The sequence below is a fragment of the Talpa europaea genome (genome assembly GCF_964194135.1).
Source record: "Talpa europaea genome assembly, chromosome: 4".
NCBI lineage: Eukaryota > Metazoa > Chordata > Mammalia > Eulipotyphla > Talpidae > Talpa > Talpa europaea.
In genome coordinates, this window is record NC_140070.1 from 10,927,224 (window position 1) to 10,952,650 (window position 25,427).

General features: G+C 34.9%; 1 protein-coding gene across 2 annotated transcripts in view; it reads left to right on the top strand.

Moving 5' to 3' along the window:
- Positions 1-24,652, top strand: part of GLRA3 (glycine receptor alpha 3) — a gene marked incomplete at both ends in the record, with an annotated part of 104,889 nt that extends 80,237 nt beyond the window's left edge. Inside the window, 5 exons of one of the 2 annotated variants that reach the window (XM_084231544.1) lie at positions 2,836-2,973; positions 4,906-5,120; positions 10,481-10,624; positions 13,154-13,198; positions 24,374-24,652. In XM_084231544.1, the coding sequence (XP_084087670.1) occupies positions 2,836-2,973; positions 4,906-5,120; positions 10,481-10,624; positions 13,154-13,198; positions 24,374-24,652 (821 nt within the window). The remainder of the gene's footprint in view (positions 1-2,835; positions 2,974-4,905; positions 5,121-10,480; positions 10,625-13,153; positions 13,199-24,373) is intronic. The other variant, XM_084231543.1, reaches the window with a different exon arrangement.
- Positions 24,653-25,427: the final 775 nt, after the last annotated feature.

The window sequence follows — 25,427 nt, forward strand, 5'->3', positions numbered from 1 at the left end:
GATTATTTGGAAAATGAGGAGTCATCAGATATTCCAAGTATTAATACATGTCATTGTACAGTAGTAAGAAGTCACATTTATAAATTTCATCAAGTTTATCCAAAAAAACTGGAAGTATTGGGTAAATAATGTGTCCAAAATTCTAAAATTGATTTGAAAGCTCAGAATCCTAGACAACCAGTACTCCCCATTGTTTGCTCAACAAACTAGTTTTAATCAGAATAATAGTCTACCACATACCTAATCATAATAACCACAGTGTATCAGTCATTTTTTTTTAAGGAAAAGAAAATGCTGGTTTAACTTGCAAATCATTCTTACCAGTGCTTTCTCTTGAAAGAATCATCACATTTCAGTGTGCAACTGAGTGCTTTATATATATATATGTACTTCCCATTTTGATACAGATGATTAGAAGGACATTTATAGAGTGTCCAAATTTAAATAAAATTATAATTGTTACTGCCTCATCAAGGATCAAGGACATTTTAAAATAAAAGTGGCATCGTTTTTACAGCAATATACTGCAGTAAAGGATTCCCTGTCTGCAGGCTCAGCTCGGTGACCCTGTTCATTGTGTTCAAGCACTAGAAGTTTTACTCACCATCATTTTTTTCACCATCTGGGCAAATGTCAACACAATGAAAAAGGCAAACAGTGTCTCATTAAGAATATGCAAGCGGTTGGAACCCTGTGAATTCCATGAAAGATTTCTGCACAATTCACCCCCTGCTCAAAAGGTTTCAGTTGTTTATCACTGTCCACAGAGAGCTTAAAAAAAACACCTGGAAGCTAAAGTTTACACAGTCTTACAGTAATTTATCTTTTCATCCCATATGCGCCTCCACACAGACTGGCTCTAGCCCAGCGAAATTATTACTATTCCTATTATAAACCTGGGAGTTTGCAGTTTCTTTCAACTTGCCATGCTATTTCCTTTGCTTGGGTGCCTCAATTTCTCACACATTCCTTATTTGTCAGTTCTGCCTTTTCTCAACATCCAGCTAGTTCCAGTGAGCATCATGGAAAGTTTCCCTTTCTGCATATACATAACACTGTGTACCTTTCCTCGCCATTTATTTTCAACCTGGTATTAACTCCTCAGCCTCTGAAGCCTAGCAGGTGGCCTTATGCACGGTTAGCACTCAGTAAATACTTGTTGGGATTTGTATGTGTGTGTAGAAGAAGTGGGGTGTAGGCCAGAGATAATAGGGGAGTGAGAGCATTCATCAGAGGCAGAGCAGGGAGCAGAACAGGCAGATGTACTGAAATACACTGCTGAGGGGAGCAGCGGGTGAGACAGGAAAGGTCTGCTGCGCCATGTGGGTTAGCTCCCCAAGGGGGATGGGGGGATATAATCCAGTCCTTAGTGGTGATAGCATTGAGACTTAACCCCTAGGCCACCAGGGAGACCCCCAGTAAATACTAAGTATTTGGTGACAAGCTGCCATTCATTTACATGTTGACTGTAGCTGCTATGTGAGATTGTTGACTGAAGTCAGAGTTAATGTCTTTGTTCCCTCAATAAAGTATTTCTTGTGAAACTTACTATGATATAATTCATCTGACAATCTTGATCTCATTAGCCAGTCTTCTCTCCTTAACATTCCCAAACTAATAAAAAGTTTTGCCAAACTAAAGCATTAAGATGCTGAAATTCTTTGAACTTTGTAGAAGAGAATTGATTTTTCTAAACCTATGTCTGAAGGCTTGTTGAGGCAAAATTACCATTGTTATTTTCCTTGAACACTCAGTAAGTTACTCGGAATAAAAGAATTACTCCCTAAATATTCCATCTCACTATTTTCTTTCTGACTTCAAAATTAAATATTTCTAGAGACCATAATAATGAAGTTTCATAGTTTGATTATGAAATGTCCACACTCCCATCACTTAGCATGGATGATTATTTAGCCCAAGAATAAACTAAAAAAAAAAAAAAAATTGGGTGCCCCTGGTGGCACAAGGGTTAAAGTATTAGCACTATCAAGCTATTCAGCCACTGTGGCAAGAGTTCAATCCACCCCTCATGCCCCCACTCCCCACAGAGAGCAACCCACATGGCAGAGCAGACCTCTCCTGTCTCTCCCACTGCTCCCCTCAACAGTGTATCTCAGTAAATCTGCCTGTTCTGCTCCCCATTCTGTCTCTGGTGAATCCCCTTACTGCCCACACCTCTGGCCTGTACCCCAGTTCTTGTATGCATAAATAAATAAAAATAAATCTTTAACAAAGAAAAACACTTATTAAAAAAAATAAGCCAAATATGCTGCCTATAAATTGCATTGGGAACTAAACTTGTCTTTGAGGGAATGTCAGAAAACCAGTTTCTTTGCATGGAAGCCCCTAAGAAAAATTTTGACGGTGGAAAATAAAGTGAGTTTTCTGTCCATTTCGCCATTATCATTCTCAATTTGGATAAGCCAGTTTAGTCATCTCTAAACAGTGACAATTTCAGTTTCTATTGAAAGTGTCCTGAATAATTTGAGCGATTGTGGGGGGAAATCAAGGTGAATTGCTGAATGAATCCAGGAACTGTCTATCTAAGAAGAAAATATGTACATGTTCTTGAAGCTTTCCATATGCTATGGTATATTTTTTTATCAGCCTATTCTATTTTCTTACATTAGTTGATGCATATTCCATATGAATAGACTTTGGCGGCCTCTAAGATGGAATTGTGCAAGTGTAGCTCCATAAATAGAGTTAAAAAAAAAAAACAAACACAACTATGTGGTCGTCCAGGTTATGTGAACTTCCAAGTGCTTTTGTTTATTACTTTATTTCCTTGAGTGTTCTTTTATACTATAAATATTTTTATTATGTTTTGCCTAGTTGGGTACACCATGAATGACCTCATTTTTGAATGGCAAGATGAGGCACCTGTTCAAGTGGCAGAAGGACTCACTTTGCCCCAGTTTCTGTTGAAAGAAGAGAAAGATTTAAGATACTGCACCAAACATTACAACACAGGTAGGGGTTGACTGTTCTTCATCACACTTACGAATTTCAGATGTTTACATGTGGTTTTATGATATTCAGGTGTTTCTTATAGTGCTAGGTTAATTATTTTAACTATAACTCAATGTTTTTCATAGTCAGAGAGCAGAAGACGAATGCCATTGAAGCTTACAAATGCTTTGACTCATTGCATAATTATATAATTAGTTTGTATAGGGCAAATAAATACTTGGTGTTCAAATATATTTAAATACGCTTTTTTGCAAAATGTCCATCATTACCCAGTAATGAGATTATGAGATTTCCAAAAAAGTCCCTTTAACTTCTAAGTAAGCAATAAAATATACATTTTAATCCTTCTAAATTATACTTTTTAAACATTACTTGCTAGCAAAATATAATAAATTGCCTTTTTATTACCTTATGGTTTTATTTGCCTCAAGTTTTCTTTTGGTCAGTGTCAAGGTATTGCTGTTTAAGCACCTGCTACTCATACTCACACAGTCGCCCTTTGCTTTGGAAGCAAGATATCAGACATAGTCATTCACATCAAGGATTGGTGGACTAAGGTGATATCTGTACATTCATGAGGAATGTTCACTTCTCTCAGCTGGTGTGAGCTGTCCCATATCCATGCTAACAGCATAACCTCTTCTTACAAATCATGGAAACTGCCCGCCATTGAGGCATCGCTGCACCGTGATTGATGCGTGGCCTCCCAACAACACTAGCCACTGCTCTGAACATTCCCTTACAGTCACTATGATTCCTCTTGACCTCAAAACTTTCCAGAACTGTGCTGTGAACTTTCACTACACAAGGTCACTAATCCCTTTTTATCTCCTTAATCAATTCACAATATCAAGTGAAAAAGTCACTGGCATTTTCTTAGTTCAATGGTAAACCTGATACCTAATTTAATATGGAGTTCCAGGTATGCATCTCAACCCACAAAGGGCAGGAAGGTCAATACCTTGCTCAAGGCTTTTGTGGCAGATGCAACAGTCAGCAACTTTCAGAGAAGTGCAAGGGAGCCTCTGATGATGGGTTAGGGGTGAATCAGTTTCCTCGAGCTGCTGTCATGAAGTACTGGCTTGCTGCAACCTCTTCTACCACGCACCCTCTTGCTCTGTAATCTGTCCGCAGTGACTTCCTTTCTGACATATACCACTTTTATTCATCTTCTGGGCCTTTGCGCATGCTCTTTCTTCCATACGTTAGCCTCTTTTCCCAAATTATCCTAAACCTATACTACCACATCCTTGAAATATCAATTCAAATACCTTCCTTCAAATACCAGTTCTTCAAAGTCTCTTGGTAGTGAGCATAAGTGAAACCCTCAGCCCTTACCCCTTCCACTCTGTTTTTTTCACTGTCTGAAATTCTATCTTTAGTTTATATGTTTACTTATTGATATATATAAATTCTGTTTCCCTCATTAACATACATTCATAAAGTCAAGGATTGGATCTACTCTCTTGATTTCTGTATTTCTAGAATCTATTGAAATGTATACATGCTCAATAAGTATTTATTGAGTGCAATACAAAATAAAAAGTGGACTTGAAAATAGAAATTTTGTCACCAAAGTGCCAGAAACAGTAAGTCAGGTCTTCTATAATAGATACACATTTATCTATACATGAAATCAAGTGAAATAATAGATCTTTGAGTGTTTTGACAAAGCAGAAGTATAGCCAAATGCAAAGCATAATGTTACATACTATTTACTAAAACAGTACACTTCATATTAAGCTGCTTCTGGACATTAGCAGAAAACTAAGGAAAATATTTTTGGAAGCCAATTTGCATATATTGGCTTTTCATTTCATCAGAGTAGAAAAATTTAGGAACAAAATTATTATGAAAATAAAACTGTGACATTTGCTGCCTTAGCTAACACCTGTTTTTACCAATCACTGCATTTATTTTCTAACCATTTAGGAAAGTTTACATGTATAGAAGTGCGATTCCATCTTGAGCGACAAATGGGATACTATCTCATCCAGATGTACATCCCCAGTCTCCTGATTGTTATTCTGTCCTGGGTTTCATTTTGGATCAATATGGATGCTGCTCCGGCCAGGGTAGCTTTGGGAATCACTACCGTGCTGACAATGACTACACAGAGCTCAGGATCGCGAGCTTCCTTACCAAAGGCAAGTGTGCCAAACAGTCGTACACATAGATTTGCACAAGTATTGACCTAAATGCATGTACTTATTGTATATACCATATTTCATATGTAATTGTTAATTTTTGTTAGATCATCTTCCGTAGCATTTATTATTCATTACCAATTTTAAAGGAATGTGTAACTACAGCAGGAAAAAATGTGAAAACACAGAAATAGAGAAAAAAATTCTATAAAGCAGTATCTTCTGTTCTGTTGGTGTTATGACCCTCAATTATGGAAATATCAATAACACTTTTTATCTATAGATTTTAATCATTTATAAATGTCGAACATTGATATAAATTGAATTTACATAATAACTATTAATAGGGGTACTATACTCCATTGGTGGATGCTTCATAATTTACTAAATTACCTTACTATTAGCACTAACAATAATTGTATTTATATAATAAAGATACTCATTATGCATAATGTATACCTAATAATAAATATAATACAGAGGAACCACATACATATACACACATATATTTTGTTTTATTTTCTTATTATAAATTCCTAGGTCTGGAGTTCTGCAGTGATCTCTACACACAGTGAATGTATTGCCAGATTACCCTCCAGAAAAATTGATAGCAATTACACTCCCACACATATTCTGTGAGAGGCTCACCTGCTGTTCCCTGCACCTACTGTAATGTGTATTATTTGTGTGTGTGTGTGTGTGTGTGTTTTCCTCTAGCTTCTGGGTAAACAAACATAGGTCAATGAAAAGGAGAGCTTATTTAACAACATTATTTTAGTCTGAGCTACCAGAATTAAAATAAAATTCTTCCCTCTGTAAGGTTTGTAAAAGACTCAATATTTCTTTCCATAAAATATGCTGAAATGAAACATAGGAAGTTCTTTTCATCCCTTTAGCAGCACAGCAATAGATAATTATTTTCTTTCCCTAAATGACTTTGGAGAAATGAATTTCTAGATATAAATTAAGTTGCCTTGTCTATCTTCTGACAAGCTTCACTATTATTTTCATTACAATGTACTTCACTGTAATAAAATGATGTTTACTTTTCTTATGCATGTTTTAGCTACTACCTTCCACATCATGCATATTATAAACCCACTGTTGTGGTTCTCTTAACTCTTACTATAATTCAATTTATTAGACTAAAACATCTAAATAAATAAAGTGGATGGCAGGATATTTTATCACTAAAATGTTACTTAATGTAGCTAGGACTTGATATGTAAATATGCTAAGATTTCATGGCTGTTTGAAAAAAAGATCTACTTTTATTAATGCTCAATTTTATTTTCAAAATGATCCATGTTACTAGTGTTTTATAAAATATTGCCCTAGTGAAAATTATAAATCTGCTTATAGGATTAAGCTAATAAGTCTCAATGTTTATTTATACATGTATAAATATCTCTAGGGCTCTGAGTAATAGCTGAAGTTCCATAGTCAATTTGTAAAGGATATTGCCAATTTACTCATTAATTTTCTTCATGAACTAAACAGAAATGAAAACTCATTCATTTTGCACGTTGTCAGTCAGGTCAGAAAGTGGAGAGAAAAATGCTCCATTTCAGGAAAAAGAGCTTCTCTGAAACACAGCCTACGACATTTGGATCAAGAGATTAATGCAGAGCTGGGGGAATAGGAGATTTGAGCTGAGGAAGCAAAAATGGAAAACAGCAGTAGTGTAAAAAAAAAAAACAGAATAGAGAGACAAGTCTTTTTTTTTTTTTAATAAAAGGGAAATGAAGGTTTGGGTTTGGGATGGCTTCACACTTTTTCTCAAAAAATAAGAGAGGGTGCTTTTTAAGACATTGATTTCACCTTGATCTCACAAAAAGAATAAATTTCAACCAAAACTTCAACCATACACATAAATGTGAACTAACTATGTATCTCAGATCACAGAAACTATGATCACTGGCAATGTGATAACAGATTTAATTCTGACACCTTCCCACACACAAATGTTTATCAAGGTCATATCTGGAGAGTAGGTGACCCTATCTATAATCTTAGGCTTTGTTCATAGTAAGAAATGAGAGGTTGAGCATATTCAGTTACATACATTATGAATATACATTAGATTTCAGGAAGATAGATACTCAAGACCCAGAATAAAGAACAAGGATTGACCTATTGGATGAAATCATTCAAGGGAATAGAAAAATCTCTTAAAATACAACTGTAATTCTATTTGAAAGGTTAGAAAAGCAAGAAGCAAGGACCCACACTTGCATTCAGAAGTAGATTTTTGAAAACAATACCTTAAGATTTGCTATTCTCAACCTCCAGATGCCTGGAAGTCTTGCATTATAAGAATCGCCATTTCTCCTGGATTTTGCATATTTCTATTCTCCAAGTCTAAATCGGTAATTAGTACATAATATTGTGTCTGTTAAGTAAATATCACACAAGCCTTTAAAGACTTAGTACTTGTGTTTCAGTACTTAAGTCTTGAAAAGGAAGATTATGTCATTGTTTTTCCTCTCAGCAAAGAATATATAAACTCAGTGGAACTGAATCTTTACACATGTTGAAACATATCTTTCCCTAAGAATCGCCAACTTAAAGAACAAGAATTTAAATACTGCACATGTCTACCACAGATTATAATCAAAGCATTGCCTTTTAGAAAACATCACGAAGACAGTTTTCATATTAAATTTTTATTCCTCATAAAAGACACCAATGACCAAAGTGACTACAAATGTTAGAAAATATAAATTGAGCTGCTTTATTTGGGCAGTACTATGATTGTGTTGGCACATAAAAATTTATATCTGAGATTATACTGAAGAGATGGGGTGGGGGAAAATGAAGGAATTATATTCATTATTGTATTCTAATCTAATTAATTCTCATCTTTCTAAAAATTACCCTTTAGTTTTTAGGGATAGTGAGATGTTGACATTTGTCAACAACAATGTGAATGGAGGTGGAGGGCTGCATAGTAATCAGATTTTCTTACTAATATATTAATTAACAACGTTAATAATATTTTGATCCTCATGATTTAAATAGTGTTCTAATAGCTATTCAAAATGCAGTGAACTAAAATTACTTCAGTCAAATTCATACCAATAGGATGCAAGTGGGTTCATTTTTAATTTATTAGTGGGACAAAATATTTAATAAATAAATTTAACTTTACAATGTATTATTTGCTGTAAGCAATGTATTTAATTTTTTAATTTCATTGGGCATACTAATGATTTGATTTCATATTACATCCACTTAAGGAAATGAAAAAGGAAAGGGCACAGAAAATGAGTCATGTATTCATATTCTTTTTATTAAAATCAGAAGATAGATGTGTATGAATATCAACCAATTGTATTACTTCTCTGTCAACAGAGAATTCCTAAACATAAGTGGGTCTCACCATAAGAATAGATATTTAGTCTACATTTGACTTTACAGATCTCATTTTCTAAGCTAACTAGATCTTAGCATGCTGAGAATGAATAGTTAATCAACATGCTCTCCTTAGTTGACAGAAACAGAGCCACTGTATAACTTCTTAATTCTGATGGCATAATTGAGAAAAATTATAGAATCAAACTTCAAAATATTTTTAAATGATAGAGTAAAGTGATTTTGGCATCAAACTAAATTTCAAAATAGAAAATACAAAGCAGATGTAACGTTGATACAATTTTACCTAAATAATGTCTTATCAACCATGTGCCACATCCATTTCCTTTTTGGTATGAGACCTTGATTCCTCCTGAGGGAGAACAATTAATGTCAAAATTGCCTTTCACCTGTGGAAGAAAGAATTTGGTCCCCAAAATCAGTGATTTAAAGCACCATACAGGTTTTATCTGTCTTTTTGAGTCCTGTTGGAAGTTAGAAATGAAGGTCTTAGATCTTAGATCAAAAAGGATTAGGAAGGTATATGGTTACAATAAAGATGATGTTATAGAAACACAAAACCTCTGGTACAGAAATGTAGAAGGGAGAGAAGACACAAATATAATTCCAGATTAACTGAGGAGTAAGTCAAAAGGGGTATATTAAGAAGTGCCAGTAACCAACAACACCTAAGAGCCATTTCCAGGGACATCAAGATTTTATGGTCTCATTGAAGCATTAAACTTGAATCATGAGCTGTGGAAGAGATGACTGGAAAACTCCCATAACTGAAGCAGAAGTCAGAGATAACTGGGTGACCTTTCAAAATCCCTTGGCCTTATTGCTTCTAGTTCTCTTCTCTGATGACTGGAGGCACTGGTCAAGTTCACCATTTTGGAAACAATGCAGCCTCCTGTTATATAACCCTGTTATATTAAATCTCTTAAACTAAAAGCCTTCACATGGAAAATCAACATTCTGTTCAATATACTATTCCTTGACTAAGGGTTATGAGGATGGAATGAAATAGACATCACTCTCCCTGTTATAGTTTTGAACAGGAGTCTAAGGGGAGAAAACACTGAAAATGAGACTCAATTAATGGCTGGTCTGTGTTCATCTAAAATACAATAGTTCACAAAACGCAAGGAAAGACTGAACAAACATTACACACTGAAAACTAAAGAGATGTAGTGACAAAGTTCAACACATGATTTTGGATTAAACCCTGGACTGGAAAAAAAATATGTTTTTGCTAAAAAGAGCATGATTGGAATAAATGGTGAAATGGGAATGTTCATTTAGGATTAGATGGTAGGATTTTGTCTATGATAACTTCCTGATTTTGTTAGGTGTTGCTAGATTTCTTTTAGAAAATGCACATAAATGTTAAGGGGCGATGGGCCATCATGTTCTGCAAGTTACAAGCAAATCTTGCAGGAAAAAAATAAAGCTCTAGATGTAGATGACAATGATAGCTGTGTGAGAGAGAGAGAGAGAGGAGAGAAGAAAGAGAGAGATTAGAGAGAAAGAAAGAGAAATGTGACCAAACTAGGGAACTTGGGAATTCTCTTTACTGTTCTTGGAACAGGTTAGAATGACTTCAAAATATAAAAACTTTTTTAATAAAGAAATATGGTACAAAATGTCAGTAGTAGCATTATATATATTTCAGCGCTGCTCACACTTTCAAACATTATACTATACTACCCTGGATGTAAAATTTTATTTCATCTTATTTTTACTCTCTTCATTCATGTTTAATCTAGTGCCTCATTTGAAAAAAATATTTCAGGCCAAACACACATCTTAGCATATGACCAATATACAAAACTTGCAAAGTTAATTTCTGAAAAATTCTGACTAGGTTAAAAAAAAAAAGGTGTCATTTCCTTTTTTCAAGTTCATCTGTTAATGATAGAATTGAGATCAGACATTCAATTTTGTTCTCAGTCGAAGTAACAATACATGTCAATTTGCTGATTCTCATCTTCTGTCTCATTTAGGTTTCATATGTCAAAGCTATTGACATTTGGATGGCAGTATGCCTCCTTTTTGTGTTTTCAGCCCTTCTGGAATATGCAGCTGTAAATTTTGTATCAAGACAACACAAAGAGCTTCTGAGATTTCGAAGAAAGAGAAAGAATAAAGTAAGCAATTAAGTCCATTGGGTTCCCTGGGATGTCACTTGTCACTGCAAAGTCAATGTGTCATATTTAATAAAGTTACACAGGGAAGAAATGGGAACTGGGCACTAATGATGCTGTCCCTTTGGCTTTGTTCAATTAAAACTAAATTATCAAAAATAGCTTCAATGAGAAAGAGGTGACATCTTCCTGTATTTTACACAACTCATTCAAACATGAGATTTTTATCAACCTCTTTCTAATGTAGTTTCTAGAATGACTTTGTGCTTCAATTAACAAAATATAGCATTTCTTTTTTGCAATCTGGTGTTTCTTTCTGATCATTTTACTTGACATAAATCACCACATGTAACTGTTAAAGATAGAAGTTTTAAAGTTTTTTCTTTTTTGAACTAATTTTTCTCATGCTCTCTCTCAAATATTACCTATTTGTTAATACTGTGATGCTTGGGTAAAATTATGTGGCTTCTTTTTATGCATATTTTCATGTTTTTAAGACATGTCTTCTGAATCCCTGTGGGAAATGCAATAAGATGATATTTTTACCTTGCTATCACCAGAGAAATGAAACCTCAAAGAAATTTTATTTTACTTAGAACATCATGAGGAGACCACAGGAAGTTGTAGAATTAGCCTTATTGGTGCTGGAAGTACAGAACAGGGAAGCTTCCTCTAGTAATTTGCAATGTCCATGCTCTTTACATGTGCCTTGTTTTAATCAAGCGCCTTTCCTTTTCTCTAAGGGAGTTTTTATTGACCAGAATAGTTAGTGGTTTACATTTTTAAATGTAAATAAACCAACTGATATTTTCAAAGTGATGGACTCAAGCATCAGGAAATATCAAAGTGTGCACAAGAGAAATTGTGCCCAGGATCCAACATACTGGGATACTTACATCAAAACATACTGGAATCTTAAAAATAATAGTCTGGTTCTGTAGTGTGCATTTTTAAAAATTTTAGAAGGATTTAATTTTTTAAGGTTTCCTATGTGTTCTGAATTCCTAACTAAAACCCATATATTTGTAAAACATTTTTAAGCCCCTAAGCCATGATCTTACAGTGTTGAACCTGCTAAGATATAAACATACTCTAAAACATGTTCTAAAATCTTCACCTGCTCCAAAAAATATCCAGTTCACTGTAGCATGGAAGGAACATCAGCATTTTGATACTCTGGTTAATACACTGGACAGAAAATAATGTTAGAGTTTGCATTGGATCAAACATTTATGAGAATAATAACATGTAATTTGTACATTGAAACCATTGATGGGAAGATTAAATTTTGAAATCAGTGTTTTCAGTAAGGTAACATTGGTCCCTCTATTGTATATGATTCAGAGGTCTAGACTCACAGCTCTTGGGGTGTAATTTATGACATCACACCCATCACCAAGGCACCCATAGTCCTCCACCATAGCCTCTTGTTTTTTCTTTTTAAATTTCATTAACATTGGTTTACAACCCTGTGTGTGATTTAGAGGTATAAGACACCCCCCCTCCAGATGGATGTCACCACACCACACGCACCAGCAACGTACCCAGAGTCCTCCACCAAGGTCAATCCTTTCTTCTTTCCTGCTCCCACCTCAGCTCTGTCTACTGTCACCCTTACCTTGCCCATTCTTCCTCATCCTGCCTTTATCTCTCTTCTCTCTCTCCATGTTTCTCCCCTGACATCCCTACACACACACACCCATTTTTCCCTCATGATATCTTACACTGGCTGAAACACTACAACAGGACAAACAATTCTGTATCACAGGAGTAAAGTTCTTGTCTCTCTTTCCCACTGATGGTTGATAAAGACAATTTTTCCCTTGAATACAGTGAATCAGAAGTAAGGTAATAATTTCTCTTTCTTTCATTTTTTTATTTCTGTACCTTTCTCCTCTTTCCTGTACAATTTCAAACATATCGACTCTGTGCTATAAACGCTAGAAATGAAAAGTATCATGCATATGATGTCCAAACAGGGTGAGAGCTCATTGCTCATCTTCTACACCCCCGACGAGTCAAAACCTTCACTGCAGCCAGGAGATAACACAATAGACTAAGAATCTAGAGACTCAATTCTGGCTCCTTTAAAAAAAAATATGCTTACTAAAGGAGTTCTTAAGTTTTAGCATATGTAAGACTATTAGATTAAAAGTATTTGACACTGCTTATTCTTTAGCTCACAGAAAGAGAGTAAGATCAACTTTTCTAGTGATTGACACTCTAGGAAAATGTAGAAATATAAAAATAGTAATATCTTATTATTTAGTGATTATTGCTAATCACTGGTTGGAATACTCAGGGAACAAATATTATAAATAAGATTTAGTGCAAGGAAAAAAAATCCAGGTTTTTATTAGTTCATTTCATACTTTGGGGGTGGATGCCTTGCATCTGGGAAAATCTAATAATTTATACATATGTATGTTAAAATGATATGTGCAACTAAGGCCAATTGTGCAATTATATTTAAAATATATGACTTGATTCTCTGGTTTCTCAACCTTCTTGGTCCACTTTACCTTCCCACAGACAGAAGCTTTTGCATTGGAGAAGTTTTACCGTTTCTCAGACACGGTAAATTTGCTTTCTTGACTCTCAGTAGAGGAATGTGATCAGTTAAAAAAAGCAAACAGCATATTCTGCACCCAGGCAGTGTTTGGTGGGGAAACACAGCCCCTGCACACTTAAAGCCAAACAACCATCATCTTCCTTCAGCTACGAAGGATGTTTTCTTTTCTAACAATTTTATTTGTCTTTCCTCACTCACTAAAGGAATATTTCAATACTATCCTTCACCTTTCTAAGTCATTAAGTGATTTTTTTTTTTTTAGAAAATATGTCTTCAACAGACCTGTCCCATTATCTTATAGTGGTCTCCATAAGAAACAATCATCTTGCTTTAACAAATAAGTGGGAAATTTATTTATACAATCAAATTCTAAAATCAGCACCTTGCTTAAAAGTTAGGCAAAAAGAAAAGCTTTATCAAGCCTGTGAGTCTTCAGAACAATCTATTCTTAATATTAAATAGGTTGAGGTTCTAGATGGCAAATGAAATGATTTGGTTTGGTAATGGCATCCTTTGAAATGCTCGATTAAAAAAAAAGCACAAGACACTTATGCAAGAGTAGCAGCTAAAACTGTAGAGAGGTGATCTGGAGTAGAATGTATTAGTGGCTAGACTTGCAAGTTCTAAGCATAGCATTCAATGACTGAATATATATCTAACAAAGATAAGAATTTAGCTAGGAAATCATACACCAGTGACCCAGGCTACTAAACTGAAATTTCTGAGTTAAAACATTTTAAATGCCTCCTTGATGATTCCACTGCATACACAATTAAGAATAAACATAAAATTCAAAGAATAGACAAGGGACATAATGTTAAAGACTGAAGTGGTCTCAATTTCATATCAGATATTTAGACTCAGTATTATTTTAAAGCACTTGCTAATGTTAGAATATAAAATCACTCGACAACTTTTCTTTGCTACCTAAAATTGCGTATTTGTTCCCAACATAACCACTTCTTCATTTTTTATCACTGAGAAAAAAAGTTTCACATCATTCAATTACTTCTATCTGATTATCTTAATGGTAACTTTCAAATTTCTAATTACACTGAATTTGCATATATACAAACAAGAGTTTCTATTTAAATTTCCAGTAACTAAACCAATAATGCTTATGGAGTTTTAGTATCAAAAAGATATATTCCATTTTATACTGCTTTCCAAAACAGTGCACAAAGAGCTCTAATGAAAAATTATTTTATGTTACCAACAGTCAATAAATATCTAGTTAAAACAATATGGTAATGCAAATATACTCACTAATCAGGGTGCAAATTTTGGGTTGATGTTTTTGACATTTTGAAAATTATTTTTCTCCACCTTAATATCCCTCTGGGCCAATTGAATTCATCATTTTTTAATAAAACTGCTAGTTTGCTTAGAACCACTCTGAGCAATCTAATTTTCAAATTGCCATAATTGAAATGAGTCTTAATGTTGACCCAATGCCCTTTATTTTCAAAAGCACTAGTTTCATTGAGTTTTTCTTAGCACTCTAATTTGGCAAAACAGGCAAAGTAAATAAAATGACCTCATTATAGAAAGTTTGTCACGACAGGGGGACAGGGGACCTTACACAGATATAATTTTAGGAAAGTTTTAATTTGATTCAACCTTTATTTAGGCATTGTGTACAATACTTTATACCCTACTTTTTCTTACCTTTTCATCTCTTAAGCTACCGAGGAAACTTTTGCCTATCATGAAAGAATACAAGTTTGCTCTTTTATCTAAATTTCCCCACCCCACACTGTCATAGCCGCTGTGCTGGTCCCCTGCGTACCGCAGATGCTTATCCCTGTGCTGTGAATGTGGGTGTATGCATGGTATGGGAGCACTTTGGTTAGAAGTTGTTCTTGCCATGTGTGGTATCTTTACTTTTGTCCTGTAGGTTCATAGAGACATGCCAAAGTATTTTTGAATACATGTTATTTCTAGTGTGATATGGATCTGGGATTTCTTTAATGCATTTCATGAAGCTTCTTCTGCATTGCAACGTAATGATATAGTGGTTTACTGAGGAAAAAAGACATTCACCAGAATTCTAATACATCCCTCTTCCTGCTTGTTATTGTACACTAATTATTATTTATACACAGAGATGAAGTGAGAATGGACCTTTAGTACCGAAATGAAGAATGAATGTCCATATTTACTTTGCTAGGCATAATGGTTCTTTTTGAATTAAGGATATCATTGACTGCATTTTGACTATCTGTACAAAAACTTATAATTATCTCCTTTACTTATGTATTTATATGCTGTCTTACTTCAAAAATAATTCAAGAAAACATTTAAAAATAACAAATACTTGTTTTTTCTGCCCTGTACTCTTTGTCAACTCTATAGTCTTAGGACACATACAAATATACATGTAGATGATTTTGGTTGAAGGGCTGAGACTCCTGCTAGGAAGCAATGTGAGATACATACACACTACGTTATTTAATCAAGTCTCCATTATGTCAGTTTGATTCATACTTAAGGAAAAGCAATTTCCCAACCACTTCAATCTAAATTCTATTTGAATAACCCTGACATACAGGGGTTAGAAGTTTTGTTCTCTCAAGTGAAACAAAAATTGTAAGATTTTTATTATTTCCTGCAAACAAACATTTACTAAATGTTCATCAGCTATTTCCAGAGTTATATCCCCTGTAAAATATTTGGTTAGGAAAATAATATTCAATATTCAACTAGTAATATAATCTCTAGTTACTCTAACTTCTGCCTCAAAGGTAAGCAAAAGGTCACTCCATAATGAAGAGTTGCCGCTGAAAAGCTCTAGCATATTATGTAGAAATATATATATATTTAAAAATTACTTCACTATCTCATCAACTCCTGAAAAATATGTGTATTATATTTTCATAATATTTTACTGTTAAAACATTCTTCTTTTTAAGCTTACATTTTATCATTCAATAATCTCCAAAACATTTCTGAATATGAATTTAATTTAATTCATAAGATCATATGTTATCTAAAATAAATGCAAAGTTAACCTGGTAACTAGATTTCAAAGAATTTTATATTGACAATTGGCTAGCAACGATAAGCCCATTTTAATGCCATCTCCAGCTGCATTCTTTTAACGCTTCCATTTTTAAATGATACAGAATTATATAGAGAAATGCATTTATTTTAGTTTAGGCTGATATTTATTTTAGAAAAACAAGTTTAATTAATTTACTATTTCACCTTAACTCAGAATTTTCTGTGATAGTGATCTTTAGCAACAAAATAAGTCCTTACTGTGTTTATCATTTTTTTCCAAAATTCACACACTTTGAAATCACATAAATAGAAATTAATGGTGATTCACTTGAACATCCTGTTTTCTTTCCTATTTGACAATTAAAAGTTATAGAAAAATTATTTTAAATTATTTAAACAGAGAATCTTAGGAAAAATTTACTTAACATTTAATTGTATTAAAAACCCTCAAATATATTTACTAAAGTAGAAAAAGGTGATGATAATGTGTTAAATACTACTTTATCTCATGGCAATTCACCTAATCAGTCACACAGTCTCAGTTGCTTGCTGCTATATTTCCATGTCTCTTCACTCCTATTCCCAAATAAGACTTTTTTGGTCATTTTTGAGGACTGAAAGAGGATAGAAAAATTAATTCTTATCTCCTAAGTTAAGATGAAACAATTCCTGGGCCTCCCTGGTGGCGCAGGGGTTACAGACAGCACTATCAAGCTATTGCCAGCCACTGCAGCACAAGTTCAAACCCCAGCTGGCCAGGGAGCTACCCACATGGTGCAGCAGATCTCTCCTGTCTCACCCTCTGCTCCCCTCAACAGTGTATTTCAGTCGATCTTTCTGTCCTGCTCCCTACTCTGCCTCTGGTGAATCCTTTCACCCCCCCCCCCCGCACCTCTGGCTTACACCCCAGTTCTTTATGCATAAATGAATAAATCTTAAAAAAAAAATGAGACAATTCCCTGCAATCCATGACTACAGTCCCTTGTGCTCTTCTGTTCCCTCTTTTGACCCCTCTCCCTCCCTCCAACACTGTGTGCCTCAGATCTATGGTCAGCCTGCAAATTCTGTCTTTTTCCTGACCTTTTGTTCAGTTTCTTGATATTTATGGTGGTGGGGAATCTAAGGGGACTTCACCTGAGGGGAGAAACCGATCATACAGTGATGTAAAAAATTAATATATTAATATGAAAAATGATGGAAGAAAATAATTTTAAAATGTTAAAACAAAAGAAAAAAGATGAACTCATTCCACTGAATGACTCGCCCCATCCTTGGATTTTCTCTCTCTACTATTTCTAATTATAATTTGGGTATTACATGAATTAGGGCTTGGCATGAATTTTTAAAAACTAAGCACTTGCAGTGTTTTACAACATCATGTTGATGCTTAATGACTGAAACATTGTTCTCATTTCCAGTTAGTGAAAAAGGTCTTCCTGCAGGAAGAATTAAATGCTAAATAACTAAATAACATTTTGCATTTTTCATTGCTTGCCCTTCTCACTTGCTTGAAGCACATTAGGAGGATTTTCTGGTGGGTAAATTAGCTTACTTCCACATTTTACTGTTCTTTTTAGTTCATCCTGTTTAATCTTTAATATTATCTATTTTTATATTATTTTTTAAGGTAACAGTGCTTCACAACACTATATGATTCAGAAGCCAGAGTCACCACCAAGGCACTCTAGTCTACCAGGGTCTCCAGGGCCCTCTCCTGTTTCCAAAGAAGTTTGATGACTCCAGACACATCCATGCACACACCTGAAACATCTGTGTGGTTTCATATCTATAACACAAAAGACTCCTTGTTTTCAGAGATTAGATTTACAAAGACTCCACAGTCATATAGCAAAACTCACTTATTATGTTAACAACAGAGTGAGGCTTAGGGGGTCACGTTGATGTTTTCACTTTTGTGCTGTCAGTTAATTACACAAAGCCACCTAGAAAGTCTTTTTTATAGATTCTTTAGTGCTAGTTCAGTGTCTTTGGATTTAAAGTATCTGAAAGTGAAATGATTCAAGTTGCTTTTTATATTCCTCTTTCATAATATACAATATGCACTTTATCATAATGCAATTATATCAAAATATCAATAAATAACAACAATTTTAATACTTTATCAGGTTTTGTATGTTTTTCTCTCATCCTAAAAATTAAAAACCTACTAGGGAATACTATTATGTTCTTTTCTAGAATAAGAAACCATGAATCTGAGAGACAAGTAATTAAAACAATTCAGATTCCTGGTAATAAATGATGAAGCCACAGAATTGTTTAAGTATAAAGAATTTGCATTTTGAATTTTAATTTGAGTCAAATTTTAACCTTGGACCATCTTATATATTAAAATATTAAAAACTATTTCCTAAGGTACACACATTTTTATAGTGCAAATACCCAACTTATTTACATTTTTTAGATTGTGAGTGTTTTCTAACATCTTGCTTTCTATTACCATTGCCAGAAAATAAATATTTGAGCAAGACATTTTAATAAGGAAAATATTTGTACTGAAATTTAAAATTTCTATTTCAACTCCAAAATTAATAGGAAAACCAGGGATGGTATAATTTACTAGTGAAATCATATTCCAAATGCTTTTGAAGATATAATAATAATAATAATATGTTAAATTTCTTTATATAACATTAACAAACCAGTGTCTATTTCCTAATATATCTCTGGGTTCTGTAGTAGATTTAGAAATTGGGACAGATTGATACAGCTCATATGTATAGTTTTACTTAAAATGGGGATTATAAAAAAATAGTTCCATGCTAACACAGAAGTCATAAACTACCACTGAAAATATAAATTATAAAATATTAGAGGAATTCAAAAAAATGTTACATCACTTGAATTCAAGTTGACTAGGATAAGTACATCATGCTTTTTGAAATTGGTTCTACAACTTGATTGTGAGATATAATCAGTTAAAAACTCATTGGAAATGCAGATTTCTGGGACAAACTGTGTGCTAGTAAGTAAGAATCTCTGCAATTGAGATCCAGAAAACTACCGAAGCAATTCCTCCTAGTTGTTCAGAGACAGGTGTTACATGGACCACAGGGTGAGAGAGTGTCCTCACCTGGACCGTTATTATTTCATGCACCTAGGATGGTGGCTATTTTACAAGATGTTGCCAGCTCTTTTTAAGCTTTTCCTGCAAACTCCAGTTTATATGTGTTTTAGTATCAGATACCTTCAGTCATTGAATTTTAAGACCCCAGAGAGGCAACTTGAGCTACTGTCTATTCAGATCTCTTACAGTTTGCCTACATTCCCCTTTTAATTTCAGTCTGTCTTCTCATCACTTTATACAGTGTGACCAACAGAAATTCAAAATGCATCTGTCAGATTTCAAATAGTGGGAGAAGCTGCTTATCTCATAGTAGAATCTATAAAAAATAGCAATTTGTCCTCTATTGTTTGCAAGTTTTCTGTGGTAGTTAACCAGGTGACTTCCAGAAACTAGAATGATGGGGTTGGACCCTGAGTCTTCGCTGGATTAGTTCCACCTATACCTACTCACGTGCCACGCATTTCCAAACCTCCTCAACTTTCTTCTTGGAAAGAATATTATCATACATCATTAACCAGCTTACTCTTGACAGTAATCTGAACCTGTTTGCAGCCAGGTGGTTGCAATAAATTGAAGTCTTCAGGTTTCTTTAAGGGACAGCAATAAGGTTATAATCAGGTCTCCCCCTCTCGAAGACACACTACATTTGACTTTTTTCTTTAACATTGGGCGTAAAAATAAAGACTTAGTCAAGTCTATCACAGCCATTCAGCCCCCTTCTCCTTCTGAAACTCTTGGAAAATTTTACTATGTTCATCATGGAGATGATTGGGGGACTTCTTAGTGAACCCAAATAGTCTGCAACTAGCGCACAGCACCCAAGAGTATTGTCACAGACAAGACGAGCAATTCCAGAAGAGAGTCACGAGGATCCACACGTCTGGTTCACCATTTCCTTAATCAGAGCTGAGAGTTTCTATTAACTTCCTGAATCTTGTACTATTAAATATTTACTATGGAAGAAGGTTCAGACAATTCCAAGGGCTCACATTCAATACATCCTGTCCAGGATCAGGCTCAAGCCAGCAAAGACAAGATCCTTTATTGGTATGTCACATCCTTTCTGATTATGCATTTAGCCAAAGGCAGTAACTCCCACTGGGTATATATTAATTCCTTATTTCCTACCTGCAGTTTTTACTAGCATCCTGATAGCTACAACCAGTGTCACTGTGCCTCCTTCCCTGCCCCACCAGCATCTCTGTCACTTTTAGTAGTGCCTTCTCGTTCTCCAGTAGTGTTTATAGCACAGGGCACAGTGGCTTCAGCAATCCAGAAGCTGTGCTCCACAGCCCCGGCCAACTCATCTTAAGCAGCAACATCGCCTGCAGGCCTCTCAGAATTGGGCAAAAAGGTCCTGGCCTTCATGTCAGTCCTCTTGGTTTCACTGCTTTGAAGAAAGATAAACCGGCCACTGATGTCAGTACCTTTTGTTTCCATTCCCCACTGGCACCACTGGATTCCCTTCTGAGATGAAAGAAGCAGATTCTATAGGTTCTTTAAGGGAAGCAGCTGCCGGAACTGAAATGGATTTCCTTCCTCCCAGCTGGCGCTAATGTGCCAGGAAACCATTCACAGGAATCCTGTCTGTCCATTTTGTTCTGTTCATTCTGTGTCTTAGCAGCCCACTAAATAGCATTGATTCACCTCTGGCCATGATCTTTCTTCTGAATATCTCACATTTCTCCTTTTCCCATCAGAAAAAAGCTAGCATGGCAGCTACACACATATGTGCATTTGTGAATCAGGTTTACACTTCCTCCCTGCCCTTAAGGAAAATGTGTGGGGACCCCACGGTGTCCCCTAATCTCAGTGTCCGTCAGAGTTGAGATCAGAGGATATGACTTGAGTAAGTTCATTTGTTTAATTTTCACTTGGCCAGCCTGGATCGCTGCTGCTTCCAAAGAGGCTTTCCATTTCAGAATGCTGGTGAGGGAGCCAGCCAGCCTTCTTTCTTAACTTAGCTTCACCCACTTCAAAAGGATCATTGATTAAATCCCTGCCAGGAATTTCTGAATGACAATGCTCCAGCAAATTGAGGCTTAGCATTCACAATGAACATTGCCTTTGATTTTGCAACCCGCAAAAACCAAACAAACATTATCAGCTCCTACATCAATGGACCTAAAGCTCCTGGAAAGCATGAATTACCCAGGTATCTGCTGGCACCTGTCAGCAAAATTTAGAATTAAACTGGTGGCTTTTGTGAGTGACTCCCATTATGTTTCTGTTGGATGTGGCTGCTCTATGCTTACTGGTGTCCAAAGTCATTGGCCTGAAGTTGCAGAGGAGTGACAGAGAGATTTAGCGCAGTGTTATTCCAAGTCCCAAATGAATTTTTGCTTTCATCTGGAGCTCAGACCATGCAGCTGTTTGCTTTACTTGCTCTCCTTTCTCTTTCTCCCAACTGGTTTGGTTCACAAAGATAATCCATTAGTAGGAGACAAGGAATTTATTGTCTTTTGAGCTGCTCTCCTCTGGGCATTGTCACTCTGTTTTTCTGTATTTTATCGCACAATCACCCATCTGTTGATTCAACGGATTACTCTGTGTCATCTACATTCCAATAATAAGACTTATCCTAGTTATTTTCCTTGGAGTTTTTGCTAACTCAAACCCAGGGCAGATAAAATACTAAGTTCTCAGCAAAATCCCCTCCCAGAGGTTTGGCTACATTAAGTCTGAACAGATCAGAAAGCCAGGCCAGCTCTGTCACCAGTGCTGAGAGTTAGACTCACATTGTCTACCAGATCCTACGTGCTCAGTCTTCTAGAAACTTGTGAGGCTGAAGACACATTAACTTGGCATTTTGCTCTCACCGGGAGGCCCCGTGGGTGGTTACTCAAGGGCACAGCTTCTTGTGCCCCCCACCCACGTGGGCATCTGGAGCACCTACGTGGACCAAGTCAAGGACTCTCTGATCACTTTGACACAGAGAAGCCACACCTTTATTTCCCAACAAAGTTATATGCCCTTGGGTGACATAGGCCAAAGCTTAGGAGACCCCTCGTGAGGTACCATCCCCCACAGTAAATGCCCCACTCCAGGGTCCCCACCTAGCTGACCCATATTGTTCTCAAGGAAATGCTGCTGGAGGATTCCCTGTTCATTCTCTGCAGCCCTGCAACAGCCTGGGCCTCCTGTTAACTCTTTACTCACTGTCAGTTATGCAGAAAAAGACAACTGAGAATAAAAACATAGAGTTCACTGAATGTTTTAAATCTTACAAGGATTATCTCTTGTAATATGGTACAAGAGAGTCTTGTACCATATTTACTATGGGAGTCTCTAAAGTCTTGAAAACAGTGAGTCTTTCAGAATAGATGGTCAGGGAGATAGTGGGTTCTGTTACTAAACACAACAGGTAGACTCCTGAAATCTTAGTATTTTTATAATCAATTTCCCAGTTGGTGCAACTAATATGTTAATTTCTCATTGTCAGTGTGCCTGTGTTGTGGCAGACTTTCACGTGGGTAGAAGTTTGAAAAGCTGTTTTATTCTTCAGCAGTCAGCTGGTTTGCACATAAAAATTGTACAAATCATCCAGGTGACCTACATTTCCTTCTGACATGCAAATACAGCATGATTGATTAACTTATAAGAATGTGATTTCAGCATTTACCATAAGAACAGTTCAATTTCTTAAGATATAGAACACTCAAAGCAAATAGTGATTAGCCTAAACTTTCCATGGAAGCTTTAAAAAATTGCCAGTATACATGAACATCCCTGTCAAAGACTACTGGAAAACCAAATTCTAATTTTTTTGAAAGATTATAACAGTAGTTACATGTAATTTGTATCCCCAGCTTTTATTTCAGACTTGCTTCATCCAATTTACATTGCTTATATATCTCAAAGCTGAGACATTTTAAATAGCTATATTTTTCTTCAGGTGGAATTGCCTTCTTAATTACCAAAAAAAAAAAAAAAAAAAAAAAAAAAAACAAACCAACTTTCTACATTACTATCTGAACTTTGTTCTTTTCATTCTTTAGAATCCATCATAATTTCCGTTTTTTACTTTCATATTTTGTAAACTACTGTTCAGTGAACCTTTATTTCATGGGCCTAATATAATTTTCAAGAGCCCATTCATTACTTTTCTTTCATATATTATCATCAAAAATTACCTTTTTAAAAGGAAAGGTATAGCAACTTTTGTAAATGTCATCTTTTAAACATGCAATGTTAGTAGCAAAAGAATCCAACCAATTGACAGTCTAAATAAATGGATTAAATTTTATTCACTAATGAAATTCAAGATGAACTATAAAATACCATATTTTTCTATCACAAACATGTTTCATTTACCATATTTTTAGTAAATATTTTCCTTTAAATTTTGATCTTTAAAGAACTTGCATGGAAAATTCACTTCAATTTTCAACATTTAATAGAAAATTAATATTTTTAGAATACATTATAATTTTCTTTGATGTGAAATAAACTTCAGCCACATTTCATTCATAATTTCAACTAAACCAATGTCCCTGAAAAGTAATTAAATATAAACAAATATATATGACTATCTTATCATCTTCCAAACAGGTTAGTTTAAAAGAGAAGTAGCAGAAAGCAAGGACAGCAAAAGTGTTATAAGCTAGATTGCATTTTCCAATGAGGAGACAAATTGTAGGGATCAACCATTAAAAGGTTTGCCTCCATGACAATGAAAAATCCAGTCAATGATCCTGGTATTTTCCCCTTTGACATCATATATTTATTCATTAAGACACATAATGCAAAATACTCTCATATATGGAGACATACAATAAAATATTCCAATAGATTTTCTTTCTTGCTCAAATTTAGATATTATAGAAATATGTAGACAACACAGGGTATTTAGTTTTTCCATTAAAATATACCATTTCATTTATTAATAGGCACATCTGTATGAAGCAGCAAGATAGATCAATTAAACTTCAATGGGAACAAAAGCAGCTCATCATTACATGCTTCAATTTTCCTTTCATTACAATTGTATTAACATTTATCATGAGAAAGCTGAGGTTATGATTCTGAAACACCTTTTATACATGCTCTTTTCTGGTTTTAAAGGGTTTCCTTATATTTCTTCTTATGATAGGATGATGAGGTAAGGGAAAGTCGATTCAGCTTCACAGCCTATGGAATGGGACCGTGTCTGCAAGCAAAAGACGGTGTGACCCCAAAGGGCCCAAACCATCCTGTCCAGGTGATGCCGAAAAGCCCTGATGAAATGAGGAAGGTCTTTATCGACCGAGCCAAGAAGATTGACACCATCTCCCGAGCTTGCTTTCCATTAGCCTTTTTGATTTTTAATATTTTCTACTGGGTTATCTATAAAATTCTTAGGCATGAGGATATTCATCAGCAACAAGATTAAATCTCTGGGGGCATGCACTGCAAATGGTCCATTGGAAAGAATTCTTTGCCAGAGGGGTATGTGTGCATGTGTGTCCGAGCCTGTGTGTGGAATATAAGTGATGGCCATAGAGTAACAACAGAATACAGGAAGGTAGTACTACGATTTGCTATGCAAAGTCACGAGACAGATGAGATTCTCTGAATGGATATAAAATAGATGTATTATAGGAATTCTCCCTATTTCATATAAACATAAAATTTCTGCTCTTTCACAGTAAATCATATAAGTGAAATTATCACTGCCAATGTGTCCATATGTTATATAATATCACATAATTGTACAAGTGAACACGGATTTGAATTTTCTTAATTATTAATTCAATGACATTGTATCTTACAGAATAAATATTGCACAATAAACTATGAAAGGAAAAGGGAAAGGTTGAAAGCTATTAATCAAGATCAATATTTTGAGACTAACATGTTTTCTTAGGCTGTAGTTACAAAGCAGGAAAAGAACCAGTTATTTAGTAAACCACTCAATACCAATCAAAGATAAACAAAAACTGTCAGACCAACTTATATCGTAACAAAAATGTTCAAATTAGATAATTAAAATAAAAACCTATGTTGTTTGGATATCAAATATGGTTTTCAAAAAGTTAATTTCCCTCTTTTGAAATATAAAACAAATGGCTTAAGAGATCAAAATATATACAAAATCTACTTTTCTTTATCTTTGTATCTGTATAAATGAATGTAGAAATAGTAAAAACAGAATTATTGTTTTTAAG